Source organism: Physcomitrium patens, chromosome 12 (assembly GCF_059467195.1).
Source record: "Physcomitrium patens ecotype Gransden chromosome 12, ASM5946719v1, whole genome shotgun sequence".
NCBI classification, from domain to species: Eukaryota; Viridiplantae; Streptophyta; class Bryopsida; order Funariales; family Funariaceae; genus Physcomitrium; species Physcomitrium patens.
This window is the reverse complement of record NC_143421.1, coordinates 5,028,278-5,042,788: the sequence shown is the minus strand read 5'-3', so window position 1 is coordinate 5,042,788 and position 14,511 is coordinate 5,028,278. Positions and strand designations below refer to the sequence as shown.

The following is a 14,511-nucleotide window of genomic DNA, read 5'->3' as shown; positions in this document are numbered from 1 at the left end:
AAACCTTAATGCTAATCCAAATGATATGAAACCAACTTTAATTTATTTTTTATTTCTTTTTTAAGTCTACTCTCAAACTTTACTCTTCAATTTACAAAAGAACCCCAAAGTCACTATAGGTATACAATTTTGTGTCTTGGGATCAGATTTCAATCTACGTTGACAACTAATCTTTTTTGGATATTATTTTTTAATAATTTGAGGTAATTTTATTTTAACTTATTATTAATTCTCTCTTAAATATGTCTATATCAATTTCTTATTTTATTTATTTTGATTTGATTCATTTATGCTTCTACCAAGTAAATAGAAATTTCTTCTATAAAAAATTAATATTAAGACTAAAGTTCTTATTATATTTTTATTATTTATTTTTATTTTTTTGTTATATCTTTTTGTTAAGCTTTTTTATTATAACATCCAGATTTTTATTTTTTACTATATAGTAGTATTACCACATGACACCATCTAATCCAAACATCATCCTATTGAATGTTATTCCAAAGAATCCAATTCTTGCATGAAAATATATAATATATTTGATTCTTCTTTGATATCATTATTCACTCTTAATAACCCTTTTCTCGTAGTACTAAGGCATTGCAATGCAAAACTTCTTTGAACCAACTTCATTAACTAAAGAATCTCTAAATAAATAAATAAAAATTGCTCAATAAAAACTTCATAAAGAATCAATGTTGGCTGAAAAGCAACAGCCTCTACTCTTTGTATTTTCCACTAGCACTATTACATGTTTTATATTAGAATCACCTTGAAGTTGTAGGTTTAACCTCCTTGGATTTTGGAGCTCTGCATTTGATTTGGTGCATATATGTGAAACTTGCCTTGTAAAATAAGACATTTGTCTAACAAACTAGATACATGTTGGAGGTCCTATAAAATGTTGTCATTTACCTCCTAATTAAATAATATATTTGGAAGCAAAGAGTGAAGTCTTTTTCACTCTTGTTAATGCCTTTCTTGTCCTTAGTCTTGTTTCAAGTCTTTTTAATCTTTTGGTCTTTGGCAATAGCCATTCTAATTTAATATTATACCATCTTTGAGTGATTTTCTAATCTTTTTGAATGACATAAGAATTTATTGATCTTTTAGTTCTTTAAAATTCATATCCTTAAAAAGAAGTTAATAATAACTTTATGACATAACTTGTAAAATGCTATATATATTATTACATATATAAAGGTTTAAAATAAATAAATTTTTCTTCCTGTTTATATGACAATTGTATTAAAACCATCATTTTTTAAATATATATATATATATATATATATATTAAAAATATGGTTTCTTTTTTTTAATAATTTATTTTTGAATTGATTAGTTTACTAACAACATAATTTAAGAAAATAAATCAAATTCTGAGAAAAAATATTCATTTTGTTTAATTTTATATTATAATTTTTTTTAAAAAAGAAAAGAAATGTGTTGTGAAAATTCTAATTATATATGATTAGATTATATGATATTCTAGTTACAAATATTCTAGTTACACCTTTTATTGAATTATTTTTAGTCATCCAGTTCAACACAACACTTTAAACTTTAAATTAAAAATCTTCCAACAACACCCCTTTTATAAGAAAAACCTAATAAGTACAATGAAAATCTACAATTAAAGAAGCTACCTGTGAGGTAATGATTTTTAATTCGTCATGGACAAACTTCATAAAAAATAGTACAAATACAAATGTATTCAAGCACCCAATCAAGCAAAAACACAATACCAATAAATTGGACACACTATTTAATGTACAGTAAAATCTACGACCTAGTGAAAAATCCCAGAGCTTCGAACATAATCCGAGGAACACATAGAAACACCTGAGGAATCTAAACTCAGAAAAATTCTAGATTTGAGTTAAATCTACCAATCTTCCTTGGGCGTAAGGTGCAAGCTGTATGGTGGAATTGAATGTAAAAGCGGGACAAACTGATCAGATATACATCTACAAGAAATGTTCATGTTGAAAAAGAACATAGAGGGAATATTCCGCAAAGCGTGGAGTCTAGGAATCGGGAAGAATTTGAGTTTTGAGACGAAGGGGGGAGTTGGCACCTGCCTTGGGGAGGGAACAGACTTCCCCGCCATAGCTGAGAGGTGCGGGGGTCAGTTCCTGCTGGATGTTTTGCGATGCTGCCAACCACTCGGAAGCGCCAATTTTCTCTACGAGCCGTGACGATGTTCAGTGCATGAAAGAGAGCTTTCGATTGGTGTCTTCGTTTTTGTAGGTTTTTCGGGAGTGTGCGGTGGTAGAGCGAGTGGTATCTCGTTTTTAATTTGGCAGGTCTGAAAATCATGTGTGCATGACAGTCGCTCTGGTTGCGGTTGAGGTGTTTGTGTTGGCCGAAAAAAGAGGTGCGGAGTGGTGGTGGCGGTGTATTAGGGTGTGATTTCATGGAGAGAAGGTTTAAGGATTTGATGCAGGAGTTGAAGAGTCCAGAAGAGGACAGAGGTTTGGAAGGGCATATGTGTCGGACAGGGGGTGACATGTATTTTTGACGCTCAGTGGGGGGAGAAAAAGAAGGAGAGGACGAGGAAGAGAGTGTTGCACATTGGTTTTGGCGATGGCGAAGTCCAAAGCTGCTAAGAAATCTCTGGACTCGTATACTGTGAAAGGCACAAACAAAATCGTGAAAGGTGAGTGGTGGATTATTGAAAAAAAAATCAAAAGTCTCTTTTCATGTTCTGATCCTGATTGCGTGCAAATGGCCTCTGGTACAGTGTAGTTGTGACCTACAAATGTCAACATTATCATTTCACCTGTCTTTAGCACGCAATGCCGCAAGATACGGAAGAAAAGTTCGTGAACTGTTTTCTCCTATTCTTATGTTTGTAGTTGCTTTGAGTTACGGTAGATGGATATGGTTTTTCAGTAACGTTAGGTGAGCCAAATGCTGGAAATCCATGGTGCGGAAGAGCAGTGGAAATAATGTCATGCATTAATAGCTCCTGATCACGTTCGCTTTCTTGGAAGAACTTTGTGCCGCCTGAAAGTTCATCTGAAAAAGTAAGAGTTGTGGGGCCTTCAAATTCTTCAGCAGATTGCTAGCCTTCTGTCTTTAAAATGACAGACCTACTGGATCTTTTTCAGCTAGTTAGCGAGTCGGTGATACAATTACTGGCCTCGACAATTTTCAACAGTAGGACCTGCTGGAATATTGTTACTTGCTGCGGGTCCCTTTAAGGTAGTGTTTCAGAATCTCTCGAGATATTAGGGTGAGAATACTCTCGATATTCGTATATAGAGCATTTCAAGTTATGCTGATAGTTTAGGAATTCCTCGGGCGCGAATCTTATTGGATTGCGTTTTGGTTCGTTGGAATTGAATATTAGTATTGTTTAATTTGTCAGGACACAATCACGTTATTTGTTCTTTATGCCTTCAAGTGCATTTTCAATGTCCTTACTGTGTAACCTTGCAGTGGAGACAATGGTCTGACGATCAAGAACTTTGGGAGAAGCTGACATTGTATTAAATTCCTAAATAACTTGTGCTAAAAATATTAACCTTTCTCGCACTGGTTTAGTGCAGGCATCCTTAATAGTCCACTCCTAATTCCTATTGGTTTTACTGTTTTACCTTCTTCTTTTTTTTTTCTTTTTTTTTTTTAAAATAAGGAAAGCACAGGAGTCCCGGCGGTGGAACTTCTTTTACTGATACATGCCACATTACGTGGCCGTCTAGTGTGGGAGTCTTTGTCAGACCCCTAACTCGCAGTGATGTAGACTGTCCTGATAGTCTTACATTTATCTGGTTTGAAAAATATTTGCTACCCTGGAAGTGATGTTTCTTCTGCTTCCAGGATGTAATTGATGCACTTCTGGCGAGGATTTTATTAATTTAGCTTTGTTATTGAAGGGAATAAATTTGAAGTCTGATGGATGTATTTTTGGTGCAGTGGGAGATACCGTCTTAATGCGTGGGCAAGATCCTGAGAAACCATCTTATGTTGCGAGGATAGAGAAAATCGAAGCTGACGGTAGAAGTAACAGCAACGTGAAGGTGCGTTGCCGGTGGTATTATCGTCCCGAAGAGTCAATGGGAGGCAGGAGACAATTCCATGGAACAAAAGAGCTCTTTCTTTCCGATCACTATGACATACAAAGTGCAGACACCATAGAGGGAAAATGTACAGTGCACACATTTAAAAATTACACAAAGCTGGAAAGCGTTGGTGCAGAGGACTATTTCTGCCGCTTCGAGTACAAAGCATCTACTGGTGGTTTCACTCCTGACCGTGTTGCCGTGTAAGTAATTCTTTTCTGTTCGTTTGAATTTTTGGGTGCGTAAATCATGTTTGTTAATGTTTTCTAGAGTACACGTGCCAAGGTTCACTGAATTTGCGACTTAGGATTCAAACGACATCAGTTAATATCTACAGATGCTACACGATTTTGGCTTTGTAGTTACATCTTCCTGAAAGATGCCTTAAATAGAAAACAATCCTTGTGCCGTATTAGTAATCGTGACCTTCAACTGGTGTATGCAGTTATTGCAAGTGTGAAATGCCATACAATCCTGACGACTTGATGGTTCAATGTGAAATCTGCAAAGACTGGTTGGTCTATATTCCTCCTTTCTATGCAAGTGCAGTGGATTATTGTAGAAGTTGTTTTTATCTCAGTATTTTCCTGAATATTCGCAAGGTGAACTTACCCTGTTACACGAACGTGTACCTCTATTCGTTATATCTAGCACTTGCTCGGTTTTTCTAATTGCTATATCTCATGTTTGGAGATCATGTCCAGTTCATGCTAGAAAATCAAAGTGTTCAGGGTTGTATGTTACGAATGAGCTGCAAAGCTATGTGTATTCCTGCACACAGGTTCCACCCATCTTGCATGAGTATGACACCGGATCAGGTGAAAAAGATGGAAAAGTTCTTCTGCCCCGATTGTCTCTCGCAACCTGGAGAGAAGAAGTTGCGGCTATCATCTCCCAGAAGCTCACCTGCTCCCGACCATGGCAAGGTACGCAGAATACACAGTTCCTATTTAGTGGATGCATTTGTTGTTATTGGGGTTAGCCTATGGCTCAAGTTTGTTGTGTAGTGTAGTTGGCTGAAAGTTTGTGCGAGTTGCAACTGCTCTAGCGAAATCACATGCTCCTCCACGTATCATAATTCTTTGGGAAGCTGAATTGTTAGTTGATTACTATGCTGTAGACTAGGATATGTTAAGCATTTGTATGTTTGATTTAGTCTAACAGTCAATAGGAATGATTTTGAAGCTGCCTGATCACTTCGATTTGATTCTTTGGTGTTGAAGTAGGAATATTGTTTCTCCTTTAACTTGCTCTCTATGTATTGATCATACCCTCATGACCTGAATCTCTTACAACTTCAAATGTAGCCTGATGCAAAGCGACGGAAGAGGTGACTGAAAGGCATATCGTTAAAGAATCTGGGGTTTTCCATATTGCTGCTGCACTGTTTGTGTACAAGATATATATGTGGAGGAGATGATATGACACTCAAGCTAGGTCTTGGAAAAAAGAATTGTGTAGAGCAGCAAAGTATGCAGTAGGCATTTGACTTAAGCACCTAGTGGTGAGGGTTATTTATTGCACAACCTTGCAAAAAGTTGTGGCAGGGGTCTTGCTGCTTGCAACTTTTTTTCTTTTCTCCTTTCTGCTTGTAACCTTTTTTTTTTTTTTTTTTTTTTTTTTCTTTCTTTCTTTTCTGTCATTACTCCCATGTGGTTTAACTTGTAGTTCGTCTATTCCCCTCTCTAGATTCTTAATTAGGCTCCATGAACTCCTTGTGGGCATATCTCTAAATTTAAATAGAGGTCAAATTGACTGTTGAAGTACAGGTCAGTCTTGGGCCCTAAGTTCCTAGTTAACCCACTTAGGGGTTGTAATGCGCACCGAGTTTTAATGTGTAAGTAGATAGAGGGATATTTCCTTACCCCTTCAGGATTCACGTGATTATCAGATTGATACATCCCCTTTGCTGGGAACTGCTCCGGCCTGTAAATCCATGAATCACAAACCCATTTAGTGGATGTATCACGAATTTGATTCACTAGTAAGGCTATATTCACTAGAAGTTTCAAAGCATTGCCATGATCTTAATACGGTGTGCCCTCTGAATCACCGTCTCAGCCAGCACCATTCAAACTCCAGAAACTTCTGACCTAAACCTCAAATGATTCTTCTTTGGTATGGTTAGTTGACATGTACCTGGGGGTAAGAATGTATAGTTTCTTAAGAATATGTGGGTGTTACTGTTAGTTTACTGCTAATTACACTATCATTGCTATATCTTTTAATAAGTCTATATCTTTTAATAAGTCTACTTAAAAACTAGTGGCAAGCATTGGCTTTTTTAGGAAAGTTGGTCTCTTAATTTATTTTAATTTCTCAAAGATGGAGAGAATAACTCCATTTCTATATAAGTATTTTGTAATTTGACAACTGGTTGTATTCTAAGTGTGAAAAATAATACAAATTTTGGTCATCATGTTTGTTTTATAAGTTGGCTTTTGGTTGCTATTGTATTAAATTATAACACCATAGAATACAAAGCACTTAGAATAGTCCATATTTTTTAAAACTTTAAGCATTGTTTATTAGGTTATCCATTTATTAATTTTATATTAAAGCTATCAAGTTGAGCAATAAAGAGAGGTTTGACAAAACCCAACATTTAAGTCCAAACCAATTGAAGTTGGAAATTGGGTGTTAGTATTTAATAACGACACAAAAAGAAGTTGAGTGGTATACTTCCACCATGAGAATTGTATTTAGATAAGGTCAAAAGATGCTCCTTTGATACCATCAATGTTGCAAAAATAGGATTGGCATGAAACAAAATACCTCTCGCTTCCACCATAATACACAACCATAGAAAACAAGTAGAAAAAACCTTCCAAAAAAATTGGAGTTTGAAACTCATAAGATAATAATAATAATAATAATAATAATAATAAAAATTGACCAAAAAAAAAGAGAAGGAATTTGAGGAAGCTTAGATCCTATCAACAAAGAGATTACTACTATTTTTGGATATTCTTTTATCATCTCCATCATCTTTTCTTTTCTTTTTTTTTTCTTCTACTATTTATTTTTGTTTTTTTTATTCTCCTTTTTAAATTTTTTTTCTTTTTACTATTTTTTTGTTTTCCTTTTCTCTCCCTATTTTCAACCTTATTTCTACTATTATATTGCTATCCTTATATTTTATTTATCTAAAAATATCAAGATTTTTTTTTTTTTTTTTTTTTTTTTTTTTTTTGCTTGTTTTAGATTAAAGATCCCTTTTAACTTCTAGCTCTATTAAATATTTAATGGCAATAAGACTATGATGAAAAAAAATCATATATCTATATTAACTAAATTAAAAAGAAATTATTTATTTTAAAATTCTTCATGAAAGAGAATTTATTAGAAATCCCCTCTTACATTGATATTCTATTTTTTACTATTTATGTCAAAGTTCTTATACTAATTTATTAAATTAGCAACTTTAAGCACCATAAGTGCATTTTTTGTACTAAAATACATTAGTGATTTAATTTTGTAATTCATAAGTAGATAATAATCAAGAGTTTGAAGTAGAAGAAGTCTTAAATTCAAAGCAACACCAAAATAGGTTGAAATATCTTATTCATTGGTATGGATATAATATTAATAAATATATACAAGAGCCAACAAAGAATCTTGCAAATGTAGCAAAGAAGGTTGATGCTTTTTATCAATGACATCCATTAAAATTAAGATGAAAAATAGCAAATTTTTACTATAAAAAAAAATATTAAGAAAAAATAGCATTCTAATTTCTATCCTTAATTCTAGATTTTGTGTATTTATGGCGCTAAGGAGATAGAAAATCAATAACTAGTAGATTTAATTGAAGAGCTATTGTTTCTTGACTTATCAAACAAGACATTATAATTGTCACAATCTTAAAGACAACATAAGTGAGATGAAGATCCTCAAGAACAATATGTCTTTCTTCAAATAGATGCTAAGATACAATATATTTGGTATCATGACTTTAGAAGAGATTCTTGATGTTTGATAATTTTATTAGAAATAGAAATAGCTCCTAACAATGTTTCTAATCTTTTATTTCAAAAGAGTTCTAAACACCTCAACAATAATCAAATAACAAAGTGGTCTTCTTGCTCTGATATGGGACACTAACAATAGTTGAGAAGACCTATTGACCATCTTTGTAGAGAATAAAGCTCAATGTATGTGGCAAACACAATTTGCTGCATCTTGAATTTCTTTAATATATGATAACTACTGTTTGTAGAATTTGTTCTTAGGAGGGGAGGTAATGTTACAAACATACATATTTATTCCAATAATTATTTATGATTAAGTAGAAATAAGTAAAATTAAATTAATTTTATAATATATTTTTAAAAAAATTTAAAAAAGCTTTATAGATACTATTTTGACTACACATGTGTTTATAGTTGATTGATAGGTTAGAAACTAGATCAATAAATTAGCCACGTTGTTGTGTTGTGATTCAACTATGATGTGAAAATAATGCACTTATATATTTAATATATAATTTACTATGTAATATACTGAAAGCCATGTTATTAGATTTTAGTTAATTATAAAATATGATTAGATTATTACTTTGAAGAGGTTAGTTTAAAAGGGCTACTATTGAAGTTGATTTTATATTGATAATAATTTATATGTTTAAAGCCACATTTATTAGAAATTGGTGAATTTTGAAATCTTATTTTGTTTCTTTTATTTGGTATTTAGGACATATATTATGTAAATCTTATAAAAAAAAGAATTAATAAAGTATTTTAATAGTAAAAAGAGTAGTTAGGACATTCATATGGATGAATAGAGATAGGTGATGAAAATCTCCATTTGCAATTGGCCAAAAGACATGTCCAATAGGCTTCAAGGAGGCTATGCATGGCCTTATTAAGAATTAGAATTATTCTTTTATGAGGATTTGAATTTGGAAGACTAAAGTTAAGAAGTTTAGATTTTTGGCTATGATTTTGGTGCAAATTTTGAGTAATTTGGAGTTTTTATGAAAGAGATATAGGTGCTCAAAGTTAAGGTATTGGTTTTATACCTATTGTCACTCTTTTAGATGTAATGTACATGTATAGGAAGTAATAAAGGCTCTGCAATTAGAATTAGAGAATGCACTTTTTTGCCTATACTTTTTACATATTGCTTGATGAATTCTATATTAGGACAAAGGAGTTATAGAAAGTTGAAGTTAGTGCTTGCAACATAGGAGAAGTAAGTGAACCAATTTACTAGTGATTGTGATTTGAACTATATTTTGGACAATTTGACAAAACTTTAGCTGAAAATTTCTAAAAATATGTATTATTTTCTGAATAAAATTTATACAAATTTTTGTGGTATTTAAATATTGGATTTTTGTGATATGAAGAAAATAGTATTCAAGTGCTTATAAATTAGGATTTAGAGTACTTATTAGGATTTTTAAGATGCCAAATATTTTGTAGTAGATTTATGGTTTATTTTTTTATAATAAAGCTTAAAAATAAAGTCTAAATTATCTAAAAATTTGAAAAAAATTAAATTTTTTTTTCAAGAGATATGAATTTTTAAAGTTTAGAGAAAAAAATCTTTTATAAAAGAAAAATATTTTCAAAAACTTATATTATAATTTGGATATTTTATGCAAAGTAAAGAGGGTTTTGGGAGCCAAGACTTTACACATATGTTAAAGATGGAGATATGGAGCTATGAAAAAATTATGATATAAATATGAATATATATAAGAGGATTATGGATTTTCTTTGAGCTTATGAGAAATCAAACTTACCGGCAAATAGTTAATTACAATTTGGTATAACAAAGGATGTTAAGGCATTTTAAGATGCTTTAGAAAGCCTTATGTATAAAATTTTTTAAATATAAAAGGATTTTATCAATGGAATATCTTTTGATATTATTATTTTTTTTGGCTTCTATAATAAGAATACATTACTTATTATAACTTTTTTACTAAATTAAAGTTGAATTCTCTATAACTAGGTATCTTATGTATTCTCAAATAGAAAATCATACCATATGATAATGTGTTACATATTATTGTTATGTAATATGACTATATGATAAAAATATAATAAAAAATAAATTTTAAATTATTATCTAATTATCTTAGTTCAATAATAATTCAAGATGTTTAAACATGGCTTCTATAAAAGCCTCTTGGTTTATTTTTTTGTCTTAATAGTTAATAGGTTAAAGATTAGTTAGTAATTTTACCTTTTAGGCTATAAAGACTCTTTTATTGCCTTAGAAAGACTATAAATTGGTAAAATCAGGTTAAAAATTATAAATAATTAGCATGGCTGATACTAGGATTAAGTTGAGAGTAGGATTGGACTAAAAAACTCCTAAGATAGGTTAGATTGATATTTGGAGGTTGATCATTCTTATATGGCATGATTTGCAATCTATGAATACATTAGGTACCTAGCTGTAGAGAGTTTAGCTTTGGCTTATATATGATGTCTTAGCTCCCAAATATCCCTTTATATTGCACAAAAGCTCAAATTATAACAAAACCTTTCTAAACATTATCTTCCCTCAAAGGATATTTTTACCTTGAACTTTAAAAATTCATATCTCTTGATCCAGTCATTCAATTTTTTTCAAATTTCTATATAATATAGATTCTATCTTTAAGCTTTACTAAGAAAAAATAAACTATAAATCTATTACCAATCTTCTAACATCTTAGAAATCCTAGAAGGTACTCTAAATCCTAATTTATAAGCACCTCAATACTATTTTCTTCATATCTCTTAAATCCAAAATCCAAATGCCACAAAATTTATATATAAAATTTATTAACATGATTATACACAATCTAAAAAACTTTTCGTCAAAATCTTGTCAAATTTCTTAAGATATAGTTGAATACACAACCACTAGGTAATCGGATCACTTACTACCCTTAGATTTAAAGTACTAACTTCAACTTCCAATATCTCCTTTATTCCAACTTAGAATCCATCAAATAATATGCCAAAAGTTAAATTGAAAAAATTCTCTCTCTAATACTTATTGCTGATCTTTTATTGCTTTATGTACATACATGTTATATCCAAAAGAGTAACAATGGATACAAAAACAACACCTTAACTTTGAACAGCCATATCTCTTTCATATAAACTCCAAAATACACAAAATTTGTACCAAAACCAAAGTCAAAATCCTGAACTTGTTGATTCTAGCCTTCAAAATTCGAATGGCTCAAAATTATAACCCTAATTCCTAATAAGGCCTTAGGCAGCCTCCTTGTAGTCCATTGGACATGATTTTTGACTAATAGGAATGGAAATTTTTATCATCCATCTTTGTTCATCTATATGGATGCCGTAACTATTCTTTTTGCTACCAAAATCCTTCACCAACTCTTTTTCTTATAAGATCTATATAATATATGCCCTAAACATCAAATAAAAGAAACAAAATAAGACTTCAAGGATCACCAATGTCTAACAAAGGTGACTTTAAGTGTATAAAAATTACTACCAATAAAACCAACTTCAAAAGTCACTATCAAAAGAAAATAAAGTTATATAAATTCCATTAGAAGTCTTTTTAAATAATCTCTTTTTGAGGTAGTAATCTATTTACATTCTATAACCAAAAAAAATCTACTAACATGGCTCTTATTATATTTTCTAGTATATTATGTATTAAATATATAAATATATTATTTTCACATAATAGCCAAACAACAACATGACATCGTATGTGAGACAGGGTCGAAATAAGACCTCCACCTACTAAAATAGTAATTTAGGATAAAATAGGGTTTTATTTGAAGATCAATAATTAGCATTCAAGAGCTAGTTTAGAGCTTGTTCTAGAGACATAAGGCTTCTTTTTATAAGATTTGTTGGAATTTGGCAATTATTATTCATAATTAGGGATTATATTGGCAACTTCAAATTTATGCAATACAATTAGGGCTAGTACTCTCGGCTAGTTCATGAAATTGGTATCACATCTATAGTTCAAGATTTGATAGTGCTTAGTTAATTAGGTGTGCTAAGTGTATGTGAAAATTAATAAAAATCTACTAATCCAGTTGAGAGATATATGAGTTTTGCTACAAAAAGATATCAAAAGTTGCTGCTCCTCTCACTCGGTTGATATGCAAGGATAAGCTAGAATGGGGACCTTTAGTGGAGAAGGCGTTTCAAGATCTGAAGACCGCATTTACTACGGCTCCAATCTTGGTACATCCAGACTTTACAAAGGCCTTTTATTTAGAAACTGATGCTCCAGATTTTACTTTAGAAGCTCTCCTTTCACAAATAGGAGAAGACAAGAAGCTCCACCTGGTTGCATTCTATTCTCGAAAGTTCTCTGTTGCTGAAATCAATTATGAGATCTACGATAAGGAACTTCTTGCTATAGTGGATTCTTTCTAAGAATGGCGTCACTTTCTTGAAGGATCTGCACATCCAGTGACTGTATACACAGATCACAAGAATTTGGAGTATTTCATGTCGGCTTGAATTTTAAATCGACGTCAAGTTCGGTGGAGTATGTTGCTATCTAGGTTCGATTTTGTTATCACTTATCGACTTAGAAAGCAGTAAGGACTATCTGATGCCTTAACGAGGAGATCGTATCTTGTACCAAAGGCTGGAGAAGTAGCGTTTGATCAACACTGTACGACGTTGTTGAAGCCAGAGTAATTTCAGCTTTGTGCTATTATTGTGCCAATTGATGCTGACTTCCTGAATCACGTACTTGTCGTGACCATTGAAGATTCAGTAGCCATTGATATTAAGCAACGTGCCAATGACGACAAGTTCAAGGTAGAAAGAGATCTTTTATACTTTGAGAAGCGGTTGTGTATCCCAAAAGGACCAGCACGACTCCGAGTTCTTCAATCTCGCCACGATTTTCCAGCTGCAGGACATTTTGGATTCAACAAGATCTTGGAGCTTATTTCTCAAGATTTTTGGTGGCCTAAAATATAGAAGGATGTGAAAGATTTTGTCTTTCTCCTACGACATCTGTTCAAGATCCAAGAATCCTCGGCATCGCCCTTATAGACTCCTACAGCCATTGCCGATTCCATGTCGACTATGGTCTTCAATTTCTATGGACTTCATCACGGACCTAACATCATCGAACGCATTTGACAGCATCTTTGTCGTGGTAGATCGGCTTACAAAGATGGCACACTTTGTCCCTTGCAAGAAGACATCATCCAGTAAAGTCACAGCAAGGCTCTTTCTCAATAATATGTATCGATATCATGGACTACCACATGATATCGTATCAGATCGAGGAACCCAATTTGTATCAAAGTTTTGGAGATCTCTCTTTGAGATACTAAAGGTGGATATCAAGCTTTCTTCGGCTTTTCACCCTCAAACTGACGGCCAAATGGAATGAGTGAACCAAGTCTTGTAACAATACTTAAGATGCAGCATCAACTATCAGCAAAGATAATTGGACCACATATCTGCCGCTAGCCGAGTTTGCATATAATAACACCCTCCATGCATCAACTCAATACACACCATTCTTTTTCAACTATGGGTATCATTCGAAGCTTGATTTATTGAGTCCGTCAACAAATAACAATCCAGTAGCTGAAGGATTTGCGAAACAACTATCAAAGCTTCAAAATATGTTGAAGCTTCAATTACAATCCGCTCAAGAATTCTACAAGGCGTCTGTAGATAGATTTCGGAATCAAGCACCTACTTTCAAAATTGGAGATAAAGTATGGCTTCTTTGACGGAATATCAAGACCAAGCAACCATGTGATAAGTTGGACTATCAAAGATTCGCACCATTTATCATCCAGAAGCAAATCAATACAGTGGCGTATCGTCTGGAATTATCGACTTCTATGAAGGTACATCCTGTCTTTCATGTTTCTTTATTGGAGCCTTATTGAGAGTCGTCTTTTCTTGGAAGAGTGCAATGTCCGCCACCTAGTATTGAGATCGAAAACCACGAGGAATACAAGGTTGAGAAGGTACTGGATTCACGGCAAAGGTGGGGCAAGTTGGAGTATCTTGTTCATTGGTGTGGTGTCGTGATTAATAGGTGAAAGAGTGTGGAGATTATTATAATTTAAGAGATCTTAGTTCAAAGTATTAGAACAAATTATCTTAGAAATATAATTAATAGCCAAAGGGGTAGAAAAATTAAAAGGTATCAATACTACCTTTTAGAAAGGTGACTTCTACTTACTTTGTAGTACCATAAGGCAAATCAAAGTAGATTGGAAAAATAAATGATATAGAAATCTTTAGAAGAAAGTTAAGAGTAAATTCTAGAAAAAAGTTACTTAGATAAACTAGATATTGATACCCGGAGAGGGCCGGTTATGAACCAGGGTCGAAATCAGACCCTGAGGCACAAAACTGAGTCTCGACGACGACTCCGGGACTCTTTGGCAGATCGGAGAGTGGGATTGGAGAGAAGGTTGGATAGGATTTGTATGGGCATTGATTTTGGGTGATTTGGA

The 14,511-nt window shown here is 32.6% G+C and overlaps 1 protein-coding gene across 2 annotated transcripts; it reads left to right on the top strand.

Moving 5' to 3' along the window:
- The first annotated feature begins 2,088 nt into the window (after positions 1–2,088).
- On the top strand, positions 2,089–6,098 carry LOC112289247 (chromatin remodeling protein EBS). Of its 2 annotated transcripts, XM_024534317.3 has the most exons (5): positions 2,089–2,659; positions 3,922–4,270; positions 4,513–4,581; positions 4,849–4,993; positions 5,375–6,098. In XM_024534317.3, the coding sequence occupies exons 1-5, from the start codon at positions 2,587–2,589 to the stop codon at positions 5,399–5,401; spliced, it is 663 nt and encodes a 220-aa protein (XP_024390085.1). In that variant the 5' UTR covers positions 2,089–2,586; the 3' UTR covers positions 5,402–6,098. The 2 variants fall into 2 exon arrangements, with proteins under 2 accessions (XP_024390085.1, XP_024390084.1); XM_024534316.3 differs by lacking the exon at positions 5,375–6,098 and having other exon boundaries at positions 2,111–2,659; positions 4,849–5,268.
- The last annotated feature ends 8,413 nt before the right edge of the window (positions 6,099–14,511 follow it).

What these genes read in the sequence shown, in the direction of transcription:
- LOC112289247 (XM_024534316.3), top strand. Translation starts at nt 2,587, where the DNA reads ATGGCGAAGTCCAAAGCTGCTAAGAAATCTCTGGACTCGTATACTGTG. An exon ending in ACTCCTGACCGTGTTGCCGT is followed by an intron (nt 4,271 to 4,512) that starts GTAAGTAATTCT and finishes TGGTGTATGCAG; the next exon opens with TTATTGCAAGTGTGAAATGC. An exon ending in TGTGAAATCTGCAAAGACTG is followed by an intron (nt 4,582 to 4,848) that starts GTTGGTCTATAT and finishes TCCTGCACACAG; the next exon opens with GTTCCACCCATCTTGCATGA.